This window comes from Gopherus evgoodei, chromosome 9 (assembly GCF_007399415.2).
Source record: "Gopherus evgoodei ecotype Sinaloan lineage chromosome 9, rGopEvg1_v1.p, whole genome shotgun sequence".
NCBI classification, from domain to species: domain Eukaryota; kingdom Metazoa; phylum Chordata; order Testudines; family Testudinidae; genus Gopherus; species Gopherus evgoodei.
In genome coordinates this window covers 19,826,587-19,848,203 of record NC_044330.1, presented here as the reverse complement: position 1 = coordinate 19,848,203, position 21,617 = coordinate 19,826,587, and the positions used below count along the sequence as shown (strand labels likewise).

General features: G+C 38.7%; 1 protein-coding gene across 1 annotated transcript in view; it reads right to left on the bottom strand.

Moving 5' to 3' along the window:
* Window positions 1-21,617, bottom strand: part of LOC115657624 (maltase-glucoamylase, intestinal-like) — a 181,572-nt gene that overhangs the window by 88,716 nt on the left and 71,239 nt on the right. Inside the window, exons 24-35 of the mRNA XM_030575679.1 lie at window positions 20,443-20,613; window positions 19,302-19,451; window positions 18,035-18,241; window positions 16,889-17,043; window positions 11,779-11,947; window positions 9,678-9,774; window positions 9,441-9,553; window positions 9,214-9,339; window positions 7,764-7,892; window positions 5,709-5,816; window positions 3,478-3,540; window positions 999-1,133 (exon numbers count right to left, since the gene is read on the bottom strand). Coding sequence (XP_030431539.1) covers window positions 999-1,133; window positions 3,478-3,540; window positions 5,709-5,816; window positions 7,764-7,892; window positions 9,214-9,339; window positions 9,441-9,553; window positions 9,678-9,774; window positions 11,779-11,947; window positions 16,889-17,043; window positions 18,035-18,241; window positions 19,302-19,451; window positions 20,443-20,613 — 1,623 coding nt within the window. The remainder of the gene's footprint in view (window positions 1-998; window positions 1,134-3,477; window positions 3,541-5,708; window positions 5,817-7,763; window positions 7,893-9,213; window positions 9,340-9,440; window positions 9,554-9,677; window positions 9,775-11,778; window positions 11,948-16,888; window positions 17,044-18,034; window positions 18,242-19,301; window positions 19,452-20,442; window positions 20,614-21,617) is intronic.

Below are 21,617 nucleotides of genomic sequence, written 5' to 3'. Positions count from 1 at the left end.
GAACAAGTATTTACAAGAAAAATCATTCTAAAAGGGATATTTAAATGGGAGAGGAGGAAAATTGAGATAATGTTATTTAGGTAATGAAATTAAAATATATCACTAATAAAAGAATTAGGACTTGTTCTTCAGCAGATAATGTTGTATTAATATTCCTAATAAATTCAATTGAACAACTACTTCTTCATGCTTACTTTCTGAAAGGAATGGGATGTGAAAAGGAGTTAGGCATGATTGGATTTAACACAGAATTCTTTGAATCACAAGGTATTATGGGAAAAGTCAGTCAGATAAACTTTCATATTTTTAATTTCTTATGCTGAGGGAGACTGTAACCTTCATAATTGTGTGAAGTGATCATTCCATTGCATATCAGAGCAAAATATGCAGCATGCAACAACCACTCCAGACCCTGGCATGAGAGAACATTGTAATGGAGCTGGGAGAGGCAGGTGCAGATCCATCACAAACTGAGGAGGTCTCTCCAACCCCACTGTCCTTAACATACAGTAGCAAGTAAGCAAACCCATTGAATTTGCAGGTGGGATTAACATGCAGGTTTCCATGGTAATTTGGGCTCTGCCACTGAGGCTATAGAGCTAATCTGCTACAGCTATATCAATACAACATGTTAGTTTTCAATAGGTTAGTTTTCAAACTAAAACCATGGACATGAGCCCCACCAAATTGAAGGGAGTGTAGACTTGCAGTATAAACATTGTGCTTGGCTCCTATCTCTATAATGAGCAGACGCTAAATCCCGAATATGGACAGGACAAAGTTCAGGAAGTTTTGATCCAGAACTGGTTCTGAACTTTGAGAGTCAGGCACATCTCCACATTCTTCAAGACTTTGAACCAACTCCTACAAATGCTAAAAAAGAGTTTAAGTAATTTAAAATACTTTTTTACTTCAGCAGAATTTTCCTATAATTATTAAAACCAAAGGTAAACAAAAAACATAGCTATAAAACAGAAAATATATATATATATGCTTACAATCCACAAGCCATCAAACTTCACACTTTTCTCTGGTTGATTTGGGTTAGTGTGGTATTCTCTTATTTCTCTTTGCCACCACTGAGCTGTGGTGTTGCGGAAGAAATCTGGGAAAGCTGCATAAGCTCTATATAGCTGTAAAAGTAACAGACAACATAGAAAGATATAGATTATTGAAATGAAATTATAGGATTTCCAACCGTGCAAATTTTGCATGGTTTCTGATGTCCTAGGTAATGGTTTGCACAGTTCTAACTATAAATGCCATTTTCTGTGATTCTTAACATGCTAATGGACTTTTATATGGGTTGTAACATTTAGAGAAATGGTGTGATTACTTTTGAACTATAATAGGAACATAAAAAAATAAGAAGGGTTATATGTCAATGTGCATTTTAGGTTTTTCTTTAAAAATAAATGTGGATCACTATTCCATTCTTAACCCCTTCTGGAATTTCCACAGAAAGGCAGAGTGAATTGTGACAAACAACACTCCAAATCAGTGCAGAGCCTGGAAACTAACCCAGCAGTTCTGACTCTTAGGCCATGTCTACACTTACAGTTTTGCAGCGCTGGTAGTTACAGCTGTGTTCTTACAGCTGTGTAGGGCCAGCGCTGCAGTGTGGCCACACTGACAGCTACCAGTGCTGCAGTGTGGCCACATTTGCAGCACTTGCAGCGCTGTTGGGAGTGGTGCATTGTGGGCAGCTATCCCAGCATTCAAGTAACTGCAACGTGCTTTTCAAAAGAGGGGGTGGGGTGGAATGTGACAGGGAGCGTGGAGGAGACAGACAGAATGGATTTTTGGAGTTGACACTGTTCTCAGCTCCCTGCCTTGCAAGTTCTAAGGACTGGAAGATACACAGTGCCTACCTTCAATCATTTTAAAAGTTCTAACTCCCTTCCCCCACTCCTCTCTCATTCACTAAATGCAAATTATGTACTGCTAAATACCCATCAGACCAGATAAGCAACTGCTCAACACGGACTTCCCCCTCCCCCTCTGCCGTGTGAGAGTGCTGTTTCTCTCTTCAAGCAAACAGCTGTGAACATTCCAAAGTAATTCCCCTGCCTGCCTCCGCTCACTCAGCAAACAGGAGCTGTGTTTGTTTTTTAAATAAGCAGTTTGGCTGAACTCCGAGCTCTCCCTTTCTTCCGGTTTGTTGTGGACAGGAATTCTGGAATACCTCCTTATACCCCGGAGGTCAATAAAAGCATTGGTGGGCGTCCACACTTGCTGACCAGCGCTGGATCACCAGCGCTGGAATCGCTACACCCGAGGCTCGACCGGGTGTACAGCCAGCGCTGCAACCAGGGAGTTGCAGCGCTGGCCGTGCTTTGCAAGTGTGGACACATCCTAAGTTGCAGCGCTGTAACCCCCTCACCAGCGCTGCAACTCTCTAGTGTAGCCATGGCCTTAGAGTCTGATTTGCATTTACACAAAGACCTCTTTACAATGCTCTAGCTGTAACAAGGGACCTTAGATCATAAATGTGCACTCACTTTAAGCCCCTTTACGTTGCCAGAGCCTAAATGAGCACCAATGGCTCAGATATTATGGAGATGGGCAGTAGTATAACCCCCCAAAAATACAATGGCATAACTAGACTTAATGTAAATGAAAATCAGGTTCTTACCCTCTGCTCTAACCCTTAGATAACACACACTTTTTATCAGATTGTGTCTGATCATACTGGTTACTTGGGGCCCAGAGGAATAGTTTGCCTAGAGTGGCAAAATTTAACGTCAGTGAGACTATACTTGAATAGGGAAAAAAATGATGTTCTCAATGAATGAGAGGACAACAAAGGATTATAATCTAGCCATATAAATGGGAGATTTCACATCAAATACTTGGTCAGAGCTTTTCAATTATGTGTTTATAATATTAATTTTAATATTTTCATTAGTTCACCATTTTACACTTAACTGAGTCTAGATCTGAATTTTGCATGGGTTCAAATCCTACAAGGAGTTGTTTGCCCTAAACTCCTGCTAAAGTCAACTAAGGGTATTGTTGTAGGGTTGAGCCTTAAGCACACGATGGGGTAGGATAAACTTTATACAATATTTAAATGAAACAAACATCACATCAGGGCACTGAATTGTATGAACTGTATGAAGATTTGCTAGGCAAAGACTTATTTTTTCCAATGAAGTATACAGAAACAAGAAATAAGGTGACACAACATGAATCCCTTTTACAATACATGACAAAGATTGTCAATAGAACAAGAAGCATTGCTAACTTTAAAATGTGGTGGGGCTTGTAAAAGGCTCTAGATTGTCTTATGCTTTTTCTTAGATGCTATAGAAGATTTGGCTACCCATTTTCTATGTTTCTACCTCACCTGTTAAAATAGATTACATCTGATAACTGCTTTGCTACTTTCCTTGAAACTCAATACCCCTTCTGGTTTTGCCAATAGCTGTCAGTAAGCAATCAAAACATTTCATTGTAGCAATGCAATACACTTACCTTCACTTGAGTGTCCCAGTCTAGCGATTCATTAACAACTACATTGGGAAAATCTGGCCAAACCTAATAAGAGGAAGGACATTTAAAAAAAAAATTCAATCATTCTAAATTACACAGGCTGGTACAAAATTTATGTCACACACTATGTTTTAGGCACTATGATGGAATTCTAATAAACAAAGCAGCTGTTTTTCAAAAGCAATACCCTAATCACCCTCTTTACAAAATTTTCTGATCCTCCCTTCATCTCTAATTGCTTTCATGGCCACTATGTCCCACCACACATGATCCTTTCCATGCAAATCATCCCTAAAGCTGATGGATAACCATATTCACCTTTTCATTGTTCTGCTGCAAATGATTTTGCATTAGAAAAGCATGAACCTCATTTGAGCCAAACTCAAACTTGAAACATAATATTGTATATAATTAACATGAATTGCGTTCTGTTCTCTGCTGTTTCCAACACTGAAGATTTGGACTTTCTTACAACATGCAACTATTTTTGTTTTGTTTATCAGAGACTACTTTTAAACTGAATTTTAAAAGGCGCCCTTAGGCTTTATAATATATAAATGGCTCTGCATGGAGCATGGCATAGGCTCAACTGTGGTAATACACAGAAAAAACAGTATTCAAGGCATACTGAGTGCCATGGTGTCCCCTATAAAGGCAATCTCACAGAGGATATAGGAAAGTACTTCCCTTCAGAACTAAAGACTCCCCAAAACAAATCCAAGCCCATAGATCCCTCCAGATCCATGCAGATCTCAGAGAAAACACTAGAGGTCACAGCCATCGTCATGAAAACAATATAGTTCCATACTGCTTCCCAGCTTTCCTACTCTGCCCCTCCAGTTCCCTGACCGGATCAAGGGCTTCTCAATAAGCCAATGGCATTGCAAAATTTTGGTCAATAGAATAATTCCACAGTGTGGAGGCAAAAAGAGCCTACGTTGATATTGTGGCATTCAGCTATTAATAGGAAAGAAATTGCTGTGGCTATAGAGTGAGACATATCCACAGAAGACTGTCCATCACCCAGCTATTTCCTCTTATGCCCGGCCTGTCCCTTCAGCAGCTGCTATGCTGACTCCCATGTTTACCTATAGCTTGCATGTTTCCCTCCAGAGAGATCTGTTGCTGTGCTCTCTATCCACAGAGCTGGAGAGAACAGTTTGGGTCACAGATACATGGGTGTGACATTTGCACTTCTTTCATGTGCAGATGCACCAGATGATGATTAACCCTGTCAGAGGGCAAGTAATAGTGCCACTGATCTCCCTAAGGGGAGGGTAACTTTAAATATCAGCCCCAACTCTACTGATTGAATCAATGCATCTCAGGTGTCCTGGCCCCAACCTCCCACTGGATGGTCCGATCCACTTTCAAGTTACACTGGCCAACTCTGGGCCCTCCAGTTGCTTCAGAGATGCTGACAGCTTGTTCCAATGCAATTCTGCTACATGTGGGCTTACTGCTGCTGGATGCCTGCAGCTGGCTTCCACCAGCAGAATCCAGTCATTGAACTTAGCTAATATTTGTAGATATTTTCCCAAGAGGAATTTACTTTTGCAGGTATACTGTGGGGTGAGAACATGCACATGTCATACAAATGGCTATTGTTGGAGTATTCCTATTTAATTTGCTAACGGATTTAAGTTTTAAGAGGAATACTTTCATTTGAAGAAAACTCTGGCAACTAATGAAAATAATCTCTTTCTTCTACTTATGGAATAGCTTACTGTTCTCTTTGATTTGTTACTTCCAAAGTTAGATTAATAGAGCTTTAAGGCCAAAATGGACCATTATGATCATCTCGTCTTACTTCGTGCATAACACAGGCTGAAGAATCTCATGCAATAATTTCTGAATCAAGACCATAACTTCTCTGTCTGCTAAGCATATCTTTTACAAAGATTTTCAGTCTTAAATTCAGGACTTCAAGCGAGAATCCACCATATCCCAAGGTAAGTTGTTCCACCAGTTAATTATCCTCACTGTTGAAAATGTGTAGCTCACTTCTAGTCTGAATATGTCCAGCTTCAGCTTCCAATTACTGCGTCATCTTATACTTTTTTTCTAGTTGATTAAAAAGCTGCTTACTATCAGAAATCTCTTCCCCAGGTAGGTACTTGTAAACCATGATCAAATCACCTCTTAAGCATGCTAATATGATTCATATTTGGAAATAACATCTCAGGTGTTATCAAGTAATCTAAAAACAGTACCTTTCCCCACACAATTTCACTGCTATTGGGCCATTTAATGAAAACATCTTCCTGGACACCTCTTGTGTAGGCTAGATAATTGGTTTCGTTGCCTGAAATGGCTGGATCCTAAAATTAAAGATAATACAACTTTACATTTGTACGGAGAACAATTTAATACTAGGGCTGTCGATTAATCACAGTTAACTCATGCGATTAACTCAAAAAAATGAATCACAGTTAAAAAAATGAATCACGATTATTTGCACTGTTAAACAATAGCATGCCAATTGAAATTTATTACATTTTTGGATGTTTTCCTACATTTTCAAATATATCAGTTTCAATTACAACACAGGATACAAGTGTACAGTGCTCACTTTATATTATTTTTATTACAAATATTTGCACTATAAAAAACAAAAGAAATGGTATTTTTCAATTCACCTCATAAAAGTACTGTAGTGCAATCTCTTTATCATGAAAGTGCAACTTACAAATAGGTTTACCCGTTATAAAACTGCACTCAAAAACAAAGCAATGTAAAACTTTACAGCCTACAAGTCCACTCAGTCCTATTTCTTGTGCAGACAAATGCTAAGAGAAACAAGTTTGTTTAGATTTATGGGAGATAATGCTGCTCACTTCTTAATTACAATGTCACCTGAAAGTGAGAACAGGCTGTAGGGTGACCAGCTGAGAGACATGAAATATCAGGACATGGCAGGGGAGGGATGTTCGCCAGCAGAGGGGAAAAAAAGAGAGAGCTGGCAGCGGAGCAAAAAAACAGAGCCAGTGGTAGAACAATAAACAAATAAATAAATAAATAAATAAAAAGCCACCAGAGTATAGGAAAAATTGGTGGGGGCTGAGCACCCACCAGCAGCTCCCTGCCCCACCCCCCACTGCACTAGCTCACCTCTGCCTCCCCTGAGTGGGCTGCCGCATCCTGCTTCTCCCCCCTCCCTCTCAGCGCTTACAGTACCATACAGCTGACTCTTAAGCCTGGGAGAGAGGGGGGAGGAGGAGGAATGTGGCATGCTTGAAGAAGAGGCGGGGCTAGGGTGGGGATTTGGGGAGGGATCCAATGAGGCAGAGAGAGGGTGGAGTCAGGGCGGGGCCAGGGCTGGGTTGGGGGCACGAGCCCCCTCCACCTGTGCTCCGAAGTGCAGAACATTGGGACAATTTGCATCCCAACTGAACATCAGTCGGGATGCAGGACAAATAAGTACATATTGGGACAGTCCCGATAAAATCGGGATGTCTGGTGACCCTAACAGGCTGTCGCATGGCACTGTTGTAGCTGGTATTACAAGATATTTACGTGCCAGATGCACTACAGATTCATATGCCTTTCTGTGCTTCAGCCATTGTTCCAGAGGATATGCTTCCATGCTGATAATGCTTGTTTAAAACAAGAAATGCATTAATTAAATGTGTAACTGAACTCCTTGGGGAAAATTGTACGCCTCCTGCTCTGTTTTACCCACATTCTGCCATATATTTCATGTTTTAGCAGTCTCAGATGATGACCCAGCACACGTTGTTCATTTTAAGAACATTTTCACTGCAAATTTAATAAAATGCAAAAGAAGATACCAATGTGAAATTTCTAAAGATAGCTACAGCACTAAACCCAAGGTTTAAGAATCTGAAGTGCCTTCCAAAATCTGAGAGAGATGAGGTATGGAGCTTACAGAAGTCCTAAAAGAGCAACACTCTGATGCAGAAACTATAGAACCCACCAAAAAAGAAAATCTGTCTTCTGCTGGTGGCATCTGACTCAGATGATGAAAATTAACATGCATCAGTCTGCACTGTTTTGGATCATTATCAAGAAAAACCTGTCATCAATATATTTGAAACTAGAAAATATCCAAAAATATTTACATAAATGGTATTCTATTCTTGTTTAACAGTGTGATTAATCACAATTAATTTTTTTACTCGCACAATTAATCTCAATTAATTATTTTAATCACTGGACAGTCCTGTTTTATACACATCGAGAGTATTATGTGAAGTATATAACTTTTTGATCTGTGGCCAGGGAAAAAAGGGGAAAAAAACACTCACCAGGATAATGATGAATCGCATTCCTTCCTTTTTCATTCTGTCAACCAGAGCTGGTAGTCCAGCAAAGTCTTGGCTGAGGGTAAAGTCTAATTGCCGTTCCATGTAATCAATATCCGTGTATTGTACGTCCTGCAGTTCACAAAAACAATGGATGTAAAGCAATCATCCTTTTTGCTAGGTGTGTATTTATAACACTGCAGTCAAATTAAGATAGCTGCTGCTTTTCTCTAAGTAAAATTGGAAGCTGCTGCATCTTAAAACAAAGATTGTCAAATGAATGTACTTACACACTCCCAAAATCAAGACCACTATGAAATTAGACATTTTATCAACTAACTCATTCTGAAGTTTGCTATCACTAAAAAAAATTGCTATACACTAGCGAAGAATGATTTCCCATTTTAATTGAGGGTGGGTGGGTGTCAGTGCCATGAAATAGTGAGGAAAATGGCTATGTACATCAGTGCGTCACATATTGAGATGCTTCCATGTCATGTATTGATCTGCATCATAAAGTGAAGGAACACCTTTAGCCTGATGGATCATTATGCTGGGTCCTTTTGAAGATTCTCTTGGGTGAGTGCCCAGCCATGGTCCTTCAATGATACTTCAGGATGGAAAAGTATAACATAGAATATATTTTGCATTTTCCCTCCTCCTCCTCCATCTCCTGATCCTTCCTACTGGTTTCTGTAACATTATACCATTGTGCCTAGGCACAAGGGGGCCCATTTCTGACTGGGCCCTGCAGGTGTTACTGTAATGCAAATGATAATTATATGAGAAAATCCAAGGGCTTTGGGGTATAAGCTATACGCCAAAGCTGTTTGTCTCAAAGCATTTTTTAAAAATGTTACAAGCCATGTCTGTGTGGGAGGCACGGAATAATTTTCACAATGGCATCAACAAAGTCTCATTCTGTGGAGCCCAAGGGAGTTAACAAAAATTCTTAACAGGAACTCCAGCTGCATCACTCCCCAGCCCAAGACGATCCTGCCTTCAAAAGGCTAAATCTAGCCAGTACCCCAATTTGTCTGCATTATGAACCAAGTCCTGCATTTCTTGCACCTCCATTACGCCCACTCACTCAGTAAGACTTTTAAGAGCACAAGGAATATAGGATTGATCTCAACGTGGGGGCAATGTGTGTCCATATTCCATTGAATTACATCAGCTCCTTAATTGCAATCATGCCATATATAAGCTAATAAGATTTTAAAATATGAAATACAATAGTACAAAATAGCTTCCATTAATAGGTCGAGCTAATAAAAAGCAAAGAGAGCACTATTGTTATTTCACTCATAGTAAACAAAGAAGATTAATTACAGTTTAGTGCCTACAGTTGTTTCTATTCTACAGTGGTTGTTTTTGTTCACCTTTTCATCAGAGGACAGTCTGAAAAATCAGAGTTCAAACAGTAGCATACACTTTAATTGGAACAACATACATAAGGTATCTGAGCTGTCTTCATTGCCTCAAACAGGTCAGAGACTTCTGTGTCATTTTTGTATCCATAACGGCATAACTGGAATCCCAAAGCCCAGTACGGTGGCATGACTGGTCGTCCAATCAGCTAACAACAACAAAATGGGGGGAAATATAGTATTGAAATATGATGAAAAAAGATATCAAGACTAAAAAATGTAATTAATTGTGACATCATATCAATCCTACTGCAGTGTATTCCTGAACAACAAGCTCTGGCGTTGGGCCCAACACCATGTAAAAGTCCAGAATTCCTCCAATAGTGCGATACGTCAGAGCAGGAGTTGGCTGGAATGTGACATCTGAAAATCCAGAAAATGAAAGCAGAAAGAGAATGTTTAGATAAATCAGCTCTTAAGGAAAAGGACACAATATATGAAAACACTTCTGGAATAATAAATAAAAAAAGGTGCTTTTTTTTTTTACCCATTGCATTGCTGTTAAGTAAGAGGACTCCATGAGCATTTCCATCATTTTCTAAGCCCATGTAAAAAGGATGGACACCATAAGAATTCAATTTGTACTGCAAAATAAATAAAAATACTTTAAGTGATCATAATAAATGATTGGACAAATAACTTGAAGAGAATTATCAGAGAATCTCTTCCTTTGCCTACACACACACACACACACACACACACACACACACACACACACACACACACACACACACACACACACACACACACACACACACACACACCTAAAACAGACGGAGGTAAATATTTAAGTTTCCTACCAAAAGATTATTTTCAGTTTGAAACTTTTGAACTCAATATGTTTGAAAGCTTTTGAGTATGGAAAAAAAATAATTATATGACTTTAGATCCCTGAATATCTATTGATAAATTCCTGCTAACATGCAGCACCTTTCCCAGTACAAAGCATTCCTGTTTTCAAGCGGTTTTTTTGTAATCAGTATCCACATTGGTGACTCTTATTTGAAAGGCATTAGAGCTGAAATTGTAATGATCAGGAGACCATAACTGTGGTGACTGGAGTTGTGGAGAAGCAGCATATACAGGAAAGAAATGGTACAGAGCAATTGAAGCTAGATGACAATTTTTGGCTGATTTTTTTTTTTTTTGAGAAGGGGAGAATGCAGATTCGTCAAACCAAAACATTTCACAGATTCTTGTCAGTTTCACTGAATTGTTTTAATTAAAAAAATTAAAATATATGTGTGTGTCAAAATTTTTGAAGCAGGACCTTTTGATTTTTCAGTCTACAGCACCTTTGTTTCATACATTTCTTTCACTTTATTCTTTAAAAATGTAAAAAAAAAACTTTCAGGTCTAACAAAACATTTAGTTTGACTCAAATTTTTAAAAAAATTAGATTCGCTGAAAATTTAAAAAAAAATAAATTTCATCTGAAACAATTTTTTTTCTGATTTTTCAGGACTGCAAAGGAATCAAAATATCTGTTGTGTGGGACAGCTCTAAGATAAATATGTCACCACTTTCATTGTTCACTTTATAGGGGCTGCAAACCTCACATCACCATGCAGAAAACAACATATGCATACACAAGTATCCATTAACACTGATTTACCTGTTACAAGATACTGGTTTGCTCACACAGGTCTGGGATTTTGCATGCAGAACAGGTGTGTGAGCAATACTGTGGGTGCAACCTTTACATTGTTTGGAAATGTGACTATCCTATAATATGCAAATTGGCATCACATTTGTTTAGCTTGCAATTAAACAGCTGAAAACCATGAAAAGCAGCGATGTACTTTTGCATATGATGCATTTGCCACTGTTCAGGTCTGTATCAAGACTTGAGTTCCAGTCAGGGTCTTTGATCATAATTAAAACGACAGGATTAGAGATGGCCATAGCCTATTCCTGAAATACATTTTTCCATATGGGGGGAGAGATAGCTCAGTGGTTTGAGCATTGGCCTGCTAAACCCAGGGTTGTGAGTTCAACCCTTGAGGGGGCCATTTGGGGATTTAGTTGGGGTGGGTCCTGCATTGAGCAGAGGGTGGGACTAGATGACCTCCTGAGGTCCCTTCCAACCCTGACAATCTATCACAAATTGCACTACATCCTGGGCCTGATCTAGTGTCCAATGGGACTCTTACATTGACTTCAATAACCTTTGGATGAGCACAAATACTGGTCTCTCAACTTAACAAAGGCCTAGGACTGAGATATGAAGTCTGCAAATCAGGACTGACTGGGCTATGTGGGATTTCAATGTTGGGCCTGCCTGCATATATAATCACGCATTTAATCCTTCCCCTCCAAGCCAGGGGAATGCAAACGTAATGTAATGCCACTTTGCCCCTTCCTCAGTTTCTGTACCAAGAGTAGTTCATTCAGATCGGTCCTACAAGCCATAGGCAAAATGAGCCTGCCACTCCCCAGGCAGAAATCAACGGAATGTATATTCAAGTTCTCAAAAAGTGTCTGCCTTGATTCAGTTTAAGTGAATAGCAAGCTACTAAGACCCAGAGGCATATAAAGCAAAGAAAGCGTAGCTACTTAGAGAAAAAACAAAATCTGTTTCTACTTACACCAGGGGGCTGGTCTTTGGCGAACATTCCCCAGGTGTGCCAGTTCATATCACGCCGAAAGGTAGTGTGTTCATTTTCACCAAATCCATAGATATACTGTGATGGCAGACGGGTAGAAATCTGAATGAACATGTCGCTAAAAGTGAAGCCAGGTACCTGAGAATCCCAACTGGAACAGAATGAGAATTATCCCATTATCATCAGTAAAAAGTGGAAAGAATGAAGCAGCAGCGGAGAATATTGAGGAATAGAGGTTTTCAATGCTGTGAAGGGCTCAGAAACAGCCAGTACATGCCCTTGTACTGCATTACCACTGTACTGATGTTTCCATCTTGTCCTCCAGTAATGCGCCTTTCCATTTACAAAAAAAGAAGGATGTCTCTTACTGTTATAGTTGCAAAGAAAACATTAATAATGTGACCCAAATGCAACCGATGCAGAGATGTGTATGAAAGTTTGCAAAAAGCCTGAAACAACAGCTCTGAGAGGCCATCGATTTTAGTGAGGCGTTTGAACAATTTATCATGAGTGTCCTCTCATTTTGTCAACATGTATGAGCAGAGATTATTTTGGTTGAGGTGCTTGAAACAATATGATCACCGTCCCCATCTGCCCCCTCTACAGTCCAAGCCCTGGTGCCACATGTGATTTAGTAAACAAGGAGGTGTCATTACTGTTTATAGCAGATTTTTGCCCAGTGTTGAAAATCTACCTCTGAATCTCATTCACTGCAAGTTATGTGCATTTCAACTCATTCTTTATTGTTCATTTAATTATGATCTGATGATAGATCTTCTGAATAATTATGCAGTTCCAGGAAAGTGAGCTGCGGATATGAATGGTTTTGGGTTTTTTTTTTTCTGGTTGGCCAAGCATTCACTGTACAATTCAATTTTAAGTACCTCAAAAGAACAAATTGTATTACAAAATAGATTTTTATAAATGAGAAAGTAAAATATATTTTAAGTAATATAAGCGCTCGCATCAATGTTCTCCTTTATCCTTCAATAATGTGTCATTGGGGGAAGAGGGAATGCTCCCACAAAATGTGTTTACTGTCAGGTTACTGAGATCTATCTGCAAATTAATTGTGGCATTTAATCCATTAAATATTTTTCTGCACCTGTAATTTTAACAACTTCCAGAGTAACATAAAAACCACAATGAACTTGGTTGTGTGTTTAAAATTATGTTCTGGTAAGGAAAAGCTTAGCATTCATATAGATTCTGTCTAGTCAATGTGTAACGTATTAGCCATGATGGCAATTTTCACAGGGGGGACCCTTAGGTTTTTCCTGAAGTCTTCAATTATCACTAGTAAGTACTTGGTGCTTTGCACTGCTTTTTCTTTAAGATTTCCTCTTACATGCAAATATTCTCCTTAATTAGAGATAAGCAAAAAGTTTAAAAATGAATGAGGTGAAAGAGCTAGTCTGACCCTAGAAACCACAGCAATGGGCACAACATAAGTATTATCTACATTTCTACTTATCTGCTTTCTTATAAATATATTTCTCATTATGGTATCTGATAACCTAAATGAGCTAAGTTATCATATTTCTTGCTGATCATAAATAAACAGAATAGACACTTTAATTCATAAAGCATTCTCTTACAAACTTAAAACTATATCAAAGTAGTTCCAGGGGTTTTAGCTCAGAAACTCCCATATCCATTTCTAATTCCCCCCCCCCAAAAAAAACCCAAAGAAACAAAAAACCCTGTTCACTAAAAAGTGTACAGTAATTGAACCTATTATCCGATCTATGCAAACTAGTCCAACCCTTCCCCCTCCTCCTCTAACCTGTACTTTCTGGTCTTCCACATTGTCTAAATTATAGGAGTCCTCAAACTTTTTAATAAAGTGGACCACATTTTGGCATGAAGGCTATCCAGTGAACACCTCTGATTCCATTCACAATCATGCAGATCATATCCCCTCCAACTCTGTCATAAACAGATAGCTAAGGGTTAATGTTCTTACACCTGGAAAGAAGTTCCTGAAACACCTGACCAGAGGACCAATCAGGAAACCAGACTTTTTTCAGATCTGGGTGGAGGGAAGTTTTGGGTGTGAGTCCTTTGTCTTGAATCTATCTCCCTCGGCTATGGGAGGATTTCTGTTTCCTGCTTTCTAATCTTCTGTTTCCAAATTGTGAGTACAAATATAGTAAGACAGTAAGGTTTCTATTGTTTTCTTTGTATTTACATGGATATAGCTGCTGGAGTGCTTTAAATTGTATTCATTTTGAATAAGGCTGTTTATTCATATTTCTTTTAAGCAATTGACCCTGTATTTGTCACCTTAATACAGAGAGACCATTTGTATGTATTTTTCTTTCTTTTTTATATAAAGCATTCTTTTAAGACCTGTTGGAGTTTTTCTTTAGTGAGGAACTCCAGGGAATTGAGTCTGCAGCTCACCAGGAAATTGGTGGGAGGAAGAAGTCAGGAGGAGATCTGTGTGTGTTAGATTTACTAGCCTGAATTTGCATTCCCTCTGGGTGAAGAGGGAAGTGCTTTTGTTTCCAGGACTGGAATTAGAGAGGGTGGACTCCCTCTGCTTAGATTCCCGGAGGTTGCTTCTGTGTATCTCTCCAGGAGCACCTAGAGGTGGGGAAGGGAAAAGGTTTATTTCCCTTTGTTGTGAGACTCAAGGGATTTGGGTCTTGGGGTCCCTAGGGAAGGTTTTTGGGGAGACAAGAGTGCCCCAAAACACTCTAATTTTGTGGGTGGTGGCAGTAGTACCAGGTCCAAGCTGGTAACTAAGCTTGGAGGTTTTCATGCTAACCCCCATATTTTGGACGCTAAGGTCCAAATCTGGGACTAAGTTATGACAAACTCACAAATCATAGAATCATAGAAACTTAGGGCTGGAAGAGACCTCGAGAACTCATCATGTCCAGCCACCTGCATTGAGGCCAGACGAAGTAAACCTAGACCATCTCTGACAAATGTTTGTGCAACCTCTTCTTAAAAACCCGTAACGATGAGAATCCCACAACCCACTTTGGAAGCCTATTCCAGAGCTTGTCTATACTTATAATTAGAGAGTTTTTCCTACTATTTACCTAGTCTCTCTCGCTGCAGATGAAGCCCATTATTTTTTTATCCTACAGTCTTCTTTTATAACAGACCTCAACATATTTGAAGACTTATCGGGTCCTCCTCAGTCTTCTTCTCTCAAGACTATAAGATGCCCAGTTTTTTAAAACTTTTTCTCAAAGATCAGATTTTCTAAAACTTCTATCATTTTTGCTGCTCTCCTCTGGTCTCTTTCCAATTTGTCCATATTTTTCTTAAAGAGTGGAGCCCAGAACAGGACACAGTACTCCAGCTGTGGCCTTATCAGTGCCAACTACAGCAGAATAATTATCTTCCATGTCTTAAATACCAGAGTCCTGTTAATACACTGAGAATGACATAAGCCATTTTCATAAATGCACCAAGTTGTTGAATCGCATTCAGCTTGTGGCCCACCATAACCCCAGATTTTTTCTGCAGTACTACTGCCTAGCCATTTAGAAGTTGTGCATTTGATTTTGTCCTTCCTAAATGAAGTACTTTGCATTCATCTTTACTGAATTTTGTCTTGGTGATTTCAGACTAGTTCTTCATTTCATCAAGGTTTTTTTGAATTCTAGTCCTGTTCTCCAAAGCATTTGCAATCCCTCCCAGCTTGGTGTCATCTGCAAATTTTATGAGCACATTCTCCACTCCATTATCTAAGTCATTAAGGGAAATATTGAATAGTACCAGACCCAGGAATGACCCCTTTGGGACCCCACTAGATATGGCCTCCCAGTTTGACAGCAAACCATTTATAACTACTCTTTGAACACAGTCTTTCAACTGGTTGTGCACCCCTTTTGATAATAATTTCACCTATACTGCATTTCCCTAATTTGCTTATGAGAATTCCTTATAAACCTATTATCCTCTAGGTGCTTACAAACTGATTGTTTAATAATTTGTCCCAGTATTTTTCCAGGCACTGAAGTTAGGTTGACATGGCTTTATTCCCAGGGTCCTCTTTGTGTCCTCTTTTAAGCATACTACACTCTTGTAGCAACAATAGAACTTATTTACATTAAAATAATATTTTAATGTATTTTCCTCTGTCTCTAATATAATGCAACAGCTAGGAACAAGGAAGAGAGTCTGTCTGATGTGAACTGTACCCTCTTACCAAAGCCCTGCCAGAGTCTGAACTGCAGTCTAAAGCAGCAAACCCCCAGACATTCTTCAGTGTTAAAGAGGGGATCAGAAACCCACTCTTTTCATTTGGAACACCAGCTTCAGACCATGAACAGAGGCAGCTGTTTGGGGTTGCTTTCTACAATCCCTGGGGTCCTCCTGAGACATTTTCCTCTCTTTGACCACCAAAGGCAACCCCCTGTCCCCCAGGTATGACCCTGGGGGAAAAAAACTGTTAAATGGGGTAGTGGACCAAGACGGTTACCCTCCCCTGCCACAGAGTCCCAGTGTACCCCATTACACTTATACAGCATTAGACTAAGTCCTTAGTTATCACACTTGTGTGCATCTTCCAGAAAACAGCCCTAGAAGCAACATTGCTTAAAAAATCTCCTCTCCTCTCTTCTCAGTTCTTACACATCTAGGTCTGTCTCACTCTCAGGTGTAAGGTCTCTCCATTTGAATGTGTATCAACTTTGAACAGCTGTATCAGCATTCGTAATCCAAAAGATTTAAGCAATCCAGACTCAAAGGATAGAGGATATTAGCAAAAATCCCTCAGGATGCAAGGCTAATTTCTCTTTTTTCTGAATTTGATTAGAAGGATGAGCCTGAAACAACTGCATTCAAAGTGCAAACAAATTTTTAGGGAAGTGCCTGAAGATAATCTCTCAGATATATTAATGGTCCCCCTAGAATAAAGGGTTTCAACAAAACATGTAAAATTATACAAACATCAACAACAACAACAACAACAACAACAAACTTTTCAGACTCCTGCCACTGGGGGAGGGCGGGGAGGAGACAAGAGGTAATTCACCTAGCACAATACAGTGGAAGCTAACATGATTTGCCACAACCTAAAATAAAAAAAAATGTTACTTATAGCAAAAAAAGAAAAAGATTCACTTACATAATTGTCCCTGTGCTTTTGCGTCGAATCTGGATGCCGAATGGATTGTTCTGAATTGCTACTTCATAGAGTCGATTCTCATATGTACTTGTAGGACTGCTAGGGATATTTAGTGGTACTGGAACCTCATATCTTTTATTGCTGTAATCATAAATCTATGAAGCAGAAATCAGTTCACTTGAGTGCATATAACAATATAAAAAAGATTGATACATTGATAGCACTTAAAAATTCAATCCCTTTTTAGAAAATATTATTATTTAGAAAGTTCAATCACTATTCCTCATATTAAATACACGGTACACCTCTCAGACTGGTAAAACCTTAAATAGAGGAAGATTTCTGACAAACTTTTTCAAATGCAACCAATATAGTTAAAAGTCTTGAATAAACATTTAGCTAAAACAGAAAAAGAATTGTAGTGTGAGTGTGTTGTGTGAGGTATTCTCTTTCAGTATCAGTTTTCTTACTTATATCATTATAATTAAAATAATAGATATATGGACTGGTATATAAGAAGTAATGAATGTTGAAGAATCTTTTGTTTTGTTCAAGAGATTACTGTTGGTTAATGTGGCCCTGAATTTATTTTTATACATAGTAAAGAGAATTTTCACTTTTTCACATTTTTAAGCCACCTTTATACGTTTTTTGTTAATGCTTTATGTTTTTTGCTATGCATACATACCAAATCTATGTTCTCTTTATTCTATAGTCTGTCTTAATAGGTGAATTCAATATATGCAACATGCTCACTTTAAAAATTTATTAAAGTTATTTTTTAGAATATAGTTTTATAAGTGTCATTAGCACAAAAGTTATAACTACAGTAATACTTACTGCTAATGCATAATACTTACACCCTAATGATAAAGTTCCTCCAGATTCTCCAAATTCTGATTGGTTGTTTGGGCGCTTATACACTATTACATAGGATTAAGTTATAAGAACTAATACATAAACTCTTGTGAGAAGAGAGGATTTGGCTTGAACCCAAATAACAGCTATTTAGCTAAATGAAGAAACCTCCCTCATCAGGTGGAAAAGTCAGGGTTGTCAACCAATGTACAAAAAGCAGACAACTGATTTTAAAAAATGTAACCAAAGGAATAATCTCAGTTCACAACATTTTCAGAATGAATTTACCTTAAATTGCAGCATATTGTTGTCATGATAGGTCACATCCAGGCGAAGTGTATTGATAGGAGTAGTAGAAGTCGCAGCACGATTAACATAATTACCATTTCTGTTGAGGTTCACCGATAAACCTGAAGAGGTGTATGTAATTTGACTGACAGAATAACCATAGTCAGAAGGGTAGTAACAGGATGGAACATTATCAGTGGAGACAGGCTGAAAAGTCAAGTATATTGTAGATCAGTAAACAGTATTTGGGAGCCTGAATTGTATATTTATTTGTGATTGCATCTGTTAATGTAGCTTAATGCAGTAAACTTTCACCTAGCTTCAAACTCTGCCTAGTTGATCTCAAGTGAAAATAAGTTTGCTGGGCACATCCCAGTTCCCAGTGGAGATTTAATCAACTGCACAATGCACAATTTGATAAGATTAAGTTACTCTATTTTTAAAAAAAGTCCCAGCACACAACTGGAATAAAATTTCATTTTACACAGAGACAGAAAGCCCTTTTCAAATGGTCATCATCCCAAAGCATTTCACATAGTTATACACTGGATACTTGTAGTACAGCAAGTGGAGGTAAACACATCAGCCATCATGGCTGTTATGTTCTCAGGAGTGGCTTGCACAGAATCTTAGACTTCAGAGCTAGAGATGCACCCAAGTTTTAAAGCATAGATTTAGATCTGGAAAAGAAAGTCACCCACGTTTGAGGAACTTCATATCAGCTTTTCCTGTCTGGATCCATTTTACAAAGACAGATCCAAAACATTAAGTTAAAAGCTGGATGAAAACTTCTCTAAAGTTCAAGGGTTTCTGCAGATCTTATGTGCCAGTGGAACTAATTTTTAATCAGAACCTGTTTTAGTGAGAGTATGGAATGCTGACAAAGGCAGATTGACCTGCAAAAGGCACTCTGAGCTGATGTGCGGGGGAAGAGCTGTATGTGGAAGCATAACTATAAGTATTATTTGTCCCTGTTTTTTAAGAATACCACATCATCTTCTATTTTTAATATATGTTGGCCAGATTCTCAGCTGTTCCAAATTGTCTTGGCTCCATTGAAGTCAACAGTGCTATGCTATCACGCAGCAGCTGACAATATGGCCCTTTGTTTAAAAGAAGTCTTGTAAAAGGAGAATATTGTCAGACTAATTCCATTCTGAAATTGCCTTGATCCATCTTTTTCACAACAGTAAACTATAAGGAAAAAGATAAACATTTCTTAATTTTTTTACTCCTATTCCCCGTTAGAGAAATAATTTTTGCTTACGTTCCAGATACAGTTCAAGGCTTCACATTTCTCTTGTGTTGCATTGGGACTAGGGTGACAATCAAATCTTTCAATGTTATTTAACTCTTGATTCCATTCCAGTAAGTATGATTTTCCTAGTTCAAGTTGAAGCCCAGTTACATGGGTAACCTGTAAAAAATTGAACAAAGAACAATTTTTCAAACTGACCTCAACCAATGTTGTCTTCAACCCATATAGGGGCAGATTTTCATTGAGTATAAATTGTCATAGCTCTATTGATGTTAACGGAACTATGAAAACATACTCTAGATGAGACTCTACCCCATAATACTTAGTTTATTAATATTTTTTAAAATGTGTGAAAATTAAAATTTTCTGACTTGAATTCTATAATAAGCACCTAAATTAATACTTAAGCAAGTAAATAAAAGTGGCTGAGTACTGACAGCTTCCACTGAAGTTTATAATGAGCGAATATCAGACCACTGTTAATTGGGTGCCTAAATATGGATTTAAGTGTCTAATCTAAGATACAATTACTATAATCAATATTGGGTCTATTTGTTTTATTTCTATCATTTTAATTTAACGCAATCACCTGTAATAGTTAAAAGATGGTGCAGAAACCAGATAGACAGCAGTGGCAGGATTTTCAAATTCCTTCATAAGATTTGTCATGAATGGTAGTTCAATGAGGTTTTAAAGTGACTGCTTATTCAGCACATACATCTGCCATGTGGCTGCCACTCAGAACTCATCCTGATGAGGAGTGCCTGTGGCACTGATGCCTGAGAAGCTTTCAGAGCACACACATTTTAGTTTTTAAAAGGACTCTTTGAGCATTGATGTTAATGTCAAATATTGTTTACCTTGTGCAAATATGACACTCTACTCTAAGTCAAATCCAGCCATCTAGGGTTCATGCACAACTTCTACTGGCTACTGAGAGTTGTAAGTGTGTGTCTGAGGACAAAATCGGCATGCATTTTTATACATTTTTATTGAGCATAACACAATTGTAGCATTAAGTGCCTTTATTCTGCAACAAAACAGATTTACTATACATTATTACATCCATGATCTCATTCTATTAAGCACCTGAAAGAAAGTTTATAAAATTCTTAAGAAGGTTCTGTCCCTGCATTCCAATATTATTTACCTTATCTGAAGGATTATAGCTGATATTATGAGGAGAATTCTGCACCACACCATTTACAGACACAGTAAGAATTGTAGGTTGAAGGGGCAATCCAAAGATTTTGATTTCCTCAAACATTAAGTTATTGGGATCGATGTAGTTCATGTGCAAAACATTCATTTTCAAGCTATTCTGAAAGATAAGATATTCAGAGTATTTTGTCACGCACTGTCTTGTATGATTTACTGGTAAGAGTCGCTTTTTGTGTTTCTAAACATTTCTTTACAACACAATTTATAAAATGACACACACACTTTTTTTCCCCTTCTCCTTAGCAGTTTCTTTAACTGGATAATATTCTTTCTTAAAGGCCATGATCTATAATATAACATATGTTTAACATAAATAAATATTACATTATGGACACTGTTACATTCTTGTAATTTGTACAATGTACTTCAATCGTATCTTTTACTTTTTTAAAAAAAATAATTTTTAGAAATAAAGAGCAAATGAGGAACATGAGCCAGAGAAGCGTTGAAGTAGCACTCTGACTTGTATCCTATTTACTTTGATACAGCAGAACTGAACTCTGTTCAGTCAGAGCAGGTACCCAATTCAGAGATGTACCAAGTGTCTTCTGTCAGGTGCCGAGTGCTTTCAACTTCCACTGACTGAATCACTGAATTGAAAACAAACACTAAATCTAATGGCTTAATCATCATCTAGGTCAGCAGTAGGCAAACTTTTTGGCCTGAGGGCCACATTGAGTTTCATGAATTGTATGGAGGGCCGGTTAGGGGAGGGAGTCGTGGCCTGGCCCCCATTTCCTATCTTCCCCCTCAGGACTCCCCATCCAACCCCTCCGTTCCCTGACAACCCCTCCAGGACACCTGCTTCATCCACCCCCACCACTCCCTGTCCTCTCACTGCCCCCGGAACCTCTTTCCCTGACTGCCCCCTCCCGCCTCATCCAACCCCCACTCTCCTTCCTGACTGCCCTCCCGGACCCCTGCTCCTATACAACCCCTTGTTCCCCCCCGACCCCTACACACACACACCCCACCCCCTGACCACCACCCCAAACTCCCCTGCCCTCTATCCAACCCCTCCCCCAACCGTGCCCCTTTACCATGCTGCCTGGAGCACAGGTGGCGGTGCTACAGCCACACAGCGTGGCTGGAGCTCGGCCATGC